At 33.4% G+C, this 7,205-nt stretch overlaps 1 protein-coding gene across 8 annotated transcripts in view; it reads left to right on the forward strand.

The window, feature by feature from the left end:
• ptprua (protein tyrosine phosphatase receptor type Ua) overlaps positions 1-7,205 on the forward strand; it is a 434,849-nt gene that overhangs the window by 330,811 nt on the left and 96,833 nt on the right. For all 8 annotated transcript variants that reach the window (XM_005159552.6, XM_009294143.5, XM_009294142.5 and 5 more), the window contains exons 10-12: positions 2,210-2,411; positions 4,758-4,860; positions 6,503-6,791. In XM_005159552.6, coding sequence (XP_005159609.1) covers positions 2,210-2,411; positions 4,758-4,860; positions 6,503-6,791 — 594 coding nt within the window. The remainder of the gene's footprint in view (positions 1-2,209; positions 2,412-4,757; positions 4,861-6,502; positions 6,792-7,205) is intronic.

Genomic DNA, 7,205 nt, shown 5'->3' on the forward strand with positions numbered 1-7,205 from the left:
ATTTATTAATACAGATTCTACCAAATCAAACAATCTTCTTACAAACCAGATACTGCTTATATTCGAATTAGCCCTCATTTAATGTTGAGTGGAATGAAATTTACATTGAGTCTTCAGACAAATTGTTTGTCATCCTTTGTAATCTCATTCTTAATATCCTTTTCTTTCTCTTCTCTTCTGAGGTTTCTTTGTTTACAGCATTGATTATATTTTAAATCAGTAGCATTAGGAGAAAGATATGAATCTTAAATATGAAACTTGCGAGCTGTATTCAAAGAAATGTTTTAATGATATATAAAATCATGTTCCATGTGATAATTGTAAATCAGCTAAATGTGGTAATTTGTAAATCAGCTCCTTTCTGCATGATTGTCCATTTTAATGGAGTGAAAAGACACTTTCAAAGACTGTGCACTAAATTAATGGAAAATTGCTTTATATTCAAACTCAGCTCCAGAAACATAATTGATGAATAATAATGATCACAAGAGCAATATTTGGAATTGCAAATTTGGAAAATTAAGAAAAATAATTAAATATAAATAAATACATCAATTGTCATTTTGAGTGGAAACAAACAGAAAACGCACTTGTATGTTGGCAAGATGAATTCTTGTTTTAAAGTAAATAATTGAATAAATAAAGGAAGCTTTCAAGGCTTTGAAGGTTTATGTGAATCACAGACAGAAAGAACAGTGTAGCCATATCAACAGCTTCATAAAAGCCATGCTTTTTTAGAAATTCCATTGAGACGATAAAAACAACTCAGTATAAAAAATGTAAAAATTAAAAATAAAAAATAAAAACGTAATGGAAAGCTTTATAGCACAGATCAGATCTGATCAACTGACCATATCTGTTCACCATGGTTTGAATGGTCATGTTATTAAAATAATTTCTAGAAAAAGGTATTATTCAATTTGATTTCAGAGTTTTATAACTCACAATTAGGTGTTTACAATTGTATGTATAGTTTGTATAAATGTAGAATTCTGAATTGAAATAAATGTTACAGTATTAGCATATGCTTATGTATTGAATGAATTGTTGTAAATGCAGTTGCCATTAAACTATCTGTATTTTACATGTACAATATTAAACGGAAAGAAAATTTAAAGTTAAATTAGCTGGTTACTTAGTTTAATTTGTTGTTTCTAACTTCTCAAACACTTTTTCTTAGATATTCGCATCAAAGCAAACAACAACTGTGGTTTCTCTGTCTCGTTCTCTAATTCATTTATTTATTTATTTATTTTGCATGTGTAATATTTCATCATAGTATTTCCGAATCACAAAACTAATTGATCTAGAGAGGGTAAATTTTTTTTTTTTCCTGTCTTCTTGTGTGTACTTTGCAATCATTTTTGGTAATTAAGCAGCTTAAATGAGTCAAAATTTGTAGGTGGCTCTTTCGACTTGAAAATCATTGGTGTGAGATAATTCCAAAATAAAGGTGCTGTGGGCGCAGTTTCAACAGATTCTTTAAATGGGTTATAGGGGAGACAGTTATTTTAAATGTGAGGTGTGAACGCCTGGTGCTAAAATAAGAGATTCTTCATACATTACCTTTGTATTGATATTTATAGGGATGCCTTCAAGATTTCAAAAGAATCAAAGCCTCTATTTTTGATGCCCACTGGTTTCCACATCTTTATTGGATATCACACTGGTGTAATTTAAATATGCATATTTTATATTAGCAAGATTGATGTGTGTGCCTTTGACATTTTATGTACAATAAAATGCTAAAAATAATAAATAAATAAATAAATAAATAAATAAAAACTTTGTTTAATACTCATTTAACATGGATAATTTGACAGCTCTCCTAATATGATAAATGGAAAAGATACATATGTAAAAAGAAGGACACGTCTTGAAATTTAGCAGTAAAAAAAAAAAGTGGGGAGTAGTTGGCTTTCACAATATTATTTGAATGTGGATGTTTAGTTTTTTTGAATGGGCTACATGATGAGTTTTTTCATGCCCTTAATCTTCTATGAAGTGCTTTTGCTATTTTATTGACAACGGTTTTTGTTTGCTTAAGTGTTTATTGTTTCTGGTAGCACCATGTGTGCCTTCAAAAGAGAACGTAAATGAACATAAAATACTTTGTTATGGGTTTTGGCGAGGTGAAGTACAGTAGCTGAACTCAGAATCAAGGCCTGACTTACAAAGACTCATCCTCTTCTGTTTCTCCTTTTTTTAGATCAGCTACCAGAGCATTGAATCATCAGATCCCAGTATCAACGTTCCTGGCCCACGGCGCACTGTTTCCAAACTTAAGAACGAAACATATCACATGTTCTCCGGGCTTCATCCTGGCACTACATACCTGGTGTCTGTTCGTGCCCGTACCGCTAAAGGCTTTGGCCAGACCGCCTTAACCGAAATTACCACCAACATCTCAGGTGAGGAAATATGCAATGCCATAAAGAATTATGGGAAATGAGACATGCCAGAAGGCCAACTTTGCTGGCTTCCTGAATCTAAAGTACTTAATTATAAGTTTTCCACTTGAAGCTAGCTGGGCTTTGGTTTTATCGCTGGAATGAATGTAAGATGCCTGCAAGGGTCTTTTAATTGGTTCAGGATTTATTCAGACTATTTGGGCTTCATTTAGACCTAATCTTACCAAGGCACAAACTATTCTTTTGGCGAGATTGACTCTCTGTATAGCGGAAATATTGATACCAAGGTTTACTGAGGCTTAAGCAGACAAATCGAGGGCAGAACAAAGTAAACTTGAAGGGAGAATGGTGAGCCCTTTGGGGAAATCTTTTTTTTTTTTCTTTTTTTCCTTTTTCCCGAGTGAACAGGCTCATGGAGGAAGTCCCTGGCTTTGCATCTTGCAGCTCAATAAACTGATAATTAATGAAACGTTGACTCATTTTGGTAGTTCAGACCAAACAATTAACTCAATTTAGACTATGCTCTTTAACACTAGAACTGCCAGAATTCTATAATTGGATGGCCATATTGTTCGTTTATATAATTTATATAGAATTTTGTGACACGTCATATTTACTTTCATAGCTTTTACTAAGATTTTAAAATTAAGCTTTGAATTTCTGTCACATTTTATGAAGTCATTACCCTAAAATACAATACTTTCTGTAATACAGCCCATAAATACTAGACCTGACTATAGTAATACAGACTATAGTTACTAGACCGTCTCTGAATGTGTGTGCCTCACTTTTTCCTGCATGTGGGAGAACAAAGTTTATTTACCGCAGTGAAAATGTTTGTGACAAGGTTTGAAAGACATTTCTAAAGTTTTGTTTTTGCTATCTGAAAGTTGCTAAGCAACAGAGTCATGCATGAGAAAAAGTGGATGCTGAAATGCATGCGGTCAAAGGTTGAAATAGTCAGATTGTCTGTAATTTTTGCAAAATAACAATGCTAGAATGAAATATACAAACATTAGTACAAGTCAGCATGCTATAGTTATATGGGTATTATTTTAAGTTATTAAATTACAACTAACTATAATAACTATAATAAAATTGATGATAATAATGATTATAAAATTTCACCCAAAAAAGGAAAAATCTTTCAGCAATACTTAATTATTTTAGTATTATACGCTCATTGATATGATCTTAATTGTATATTTTAAGGTTACAATTGTATGATTTTATATGAATCAGTCACCAGAGATTTATACTGTATACACTGTAAAATCAGGCCATCAAGTTTCAAATGCTAATACATAAGGAATAATATAATACAAATAAAACAAGCATGTGCATATACACATTCATACATAATAAACATTAGTCACCTGTTGTGTCATACCTGAGAAGCTGGTGAAATGTCTGCACTTCGCCCATATAACCCATGTGTATTTCAAGTCTTCTGAAACTTTACATTAGCTCTACAGGGTGAAAAAAAAAAAAAAAAGGTTTATGTATGAACATTTTCTTTAAATATCCTCACACAAACAGTAAGTCAGCTGTATGTTGCATGAGCAAAATTTCCTTTGTGTTTCTTGTGAGGTTTGCATGTCAATCTTAACATCCCACGGTGCTCTTATGAAACAGATCTAACACTGTAATGGCAGCTCTCGTTCTTTGTACACTAGATTTTATGCATGTTTAGTATGCTGAAGGCTAAGACATTGACCCGTTTCCTTGTACCGGCACACTAATTGACTTCCGATAATAAGTGGGAATGGGAGCAGGAGTTCTGTTCTGTATTCGCTCCTCAAGAGACTTTATAAAGGACTGTGGATTGCTCTCATCCGCCTCCATTTCTGTGTTTCAATGCCCTTGGTGGTTCGTTCTTTCTAGGGTGTTTTTTTTTTTCTTCTCTGTGAAGCAAAGGATTCAAGTCGGCAGAAAACCAAGACTAATTTGAAAGATTTCTTGTGTATGTTAGAGTTGCTGGGTGATTCGGGTGTTATAAAAAAAAAAATACATCAAAAATAAAACTTCTGTTGTTATTTGCTTATCTTCATGTCATTTTAAACTTGTATTTTAAGCCTTTGTTTACTGAATAGTTTCCCCTCCACTGAGCTGTTAACTGAGAACTGAATGATAGAACTGAACTCACTGACGGATTGATTGAGTTACTGAGTTGCTTGAATTATTTTTTTTTTTTTGTGCAATTTGTGGACAAGCATGGGAAAAATAAAACATTGATTCACTGGTCCAGTTCTCAGATCACTCAAGCAGTCTGTATGCTCTTGCTCTCTCAATCACACACACGCACACAAATCAGAAGATAAATATTTTGCTCTTTCTTTCTTCAAGCCCCTGCATTTGATTATGAAGATGTTCCTTCTCCACTGAGTGAATCTGAAAGCACCATAACGGTCCTCTTGCGACCAGCCTTGGGGAGAGGAGCACCTGTTAGGTAAGATATAAGTAAACATATAATGAATGAATGAATGAATGAATGAATGAATGAGTATTGGCAAAGAATATAATACATATACTTAAAGGTTTAATACATACTTGTATTGTTGAAATATTTATTTATTTATTTATTTATTTATTTATTTATTTATTTATTTATTTATTTATTTATTTATTTATTTATTTATTTTTGTGTTTGTTTATTTATTGGTTATTTGTTTGTTTGTTTGTTTGTTTGTTTACTTACTTATTTACATATTTATTTGATGGTTATTCGCAATGTAACAAAGAGCAAAGTGGAGAAGGACTGATAAAGCTGATATCAGCTTGTATATGATGTTAATTTGTATTCTGTAAAAACAAACACTAAAATATAGCTAACTTAAATATACTAAAAAGCAGAAATATACAAAAAATGCACAATTGTTTGCAAAATAAATGTATAAATATAACTGGTGATTTTGCTGACATTTTTAAATTATAAGGATAATTGAATGAATGAATGAATGAATGAATGAATGAATGAATGAATGAATGAATGAATGAATGAATGAATGAACGAACGAACGAACGAACGAACGAACGAACGAACGAACGAATGAACGAACGAACGAACGAACGAAAGAAATTCCATCAGTCTAGAGACATTACCCAGTGTTTCTCTGTTGCAATTGGGAGATCAGAATAATTATGCCCAAAAACGCCAAAGCAGCGCAAACCACCAGATTACTGTTGTGTTTGCGATTAGGAAAAATGCTAAACACATGTGGGCCTTTCTTCTTTCTTTCTTTTACTGAACTAGTCTGCAGAAACAAAAAAACAGTAAACTTATTAGAAACAAACGGATGGCCAACCAAAAAGTAACTCAGGGTTACTTTTTACAAGAGTAGCCAACTCAAAATACAAACGTTCCTGATATCTGAGTCTCATCTCATACTCAAAACACTACAATTAAATTTATAAATACATAACCACAACATATAAAAGAAAGAGATCCACAGAATGTCACTTACCAATAATGATTTGATCAGCTGTAGTTAGAAATTACACTGCTTTTCTCTTCTAAATGCTTAATAGGCGGTCTCTGTTGCCATCTTGTGGATGGACAACGTCAACCGTCTTTGCTCTGCTTAATGACAGGCTAATGGCCACCGACACACTGTCTCTATGAAATTATAAATATTTAAAATAGACACTATCCTTGTGAATAAACTGCAAAATTGCCATCTAAACAACTACATTCTCCACTAAAAAAGCCTCAAAAGTACATAATGTTGTCCAACAGCAGCAATATTTGTTAAACTGTAGAGTGTCTTCTCCATGTTGCTGTATGTGGGCAGAGTATTATAACTAGGGTGAAGAGGCTGAACGAGTGATGTTATTTCCAGAATACCGCACAGCTATCAACCAATGATATTCAAGAACTAGACAGAAATGTTGTATACCTAACCCACATTCTGACCCTAACTATATAAATGCATATAGTTAACTAATAGTAGTGATTTGAATGAATAATTACACTGTAACTTAAAATAAAAAGCAACCTGATGGTTTGATTATCTTAAACATTTATTTAATCAGTATATATTGCATTCCAGTGCAGATCAATGTCTAAGGAACAGTTCTATTTTCTTGTACAGCACCTATCATGTGGTTGTGGTGGAGGAGGATGGGTCCAGACAGGTGAGGCGGAGGGAATTGGGTCACATGGAGTGTTTCCCTGCTCCTTCGTCCCATGGGGAGACTTCAGGAGGGGCAGGTGGTACACCACCTCACTACTACACCGCTGAACTCTCGCCTAGCAGCTTGCCCGAGGCTACACCGTTCACTGTGGGGGACAATCACACCTACAGCGGCTACTGGAACACACCTCTAGATCCTAGCAAGAACTATCTCATCTACTTCCAGGCTTCCAGTAACTTCAGAGGGGTGAGTGATCACATCCACCGATTAAAAACTCTTATACTAGAATGTTCATTGATTGATTCTAATTGTCTGATGAATGTTTTAAGGTTTGCAATTATTTTATCAGGGAAATGCACAAGTTGTTTAAAGCAGATCTTTTCAGTTCCATCACTATGATACGTTATATGCTTCCTTTAAGCTCAGTACTTCACAAACATAACATAAACTACCACTGCTATGCTGATGATTTCCAACTATATTTTCCCATCAAACTAGGAAAAGATTTATCATTAGTAAACCTTTTATTATGCCTAACCAACATTAAGACCTGGATGATAAATAAATCTCTCCAACTAAATGAAAATAAAACAGAAGTGTTATTATTAGGTCTTGCTGCTACCAATGATTTAATTAATACTCAGCTAGGAGTCCTAAATG

The sequence above is a fragment of the Danio rerio genome, chromosome 19 (genome assembly GCF_049306965.1).
Source record: "Danio rerio strain Tuebingen ecotype United States chromosome 19, GRCz12tu, whole genome shotgun sequence".
NCBI classification, from domain to species: Eukaryota; Metazoa; Chordata; class Actinopteri; order Cypriniformes; family Danionidae; genus Danio; species Danio rerio.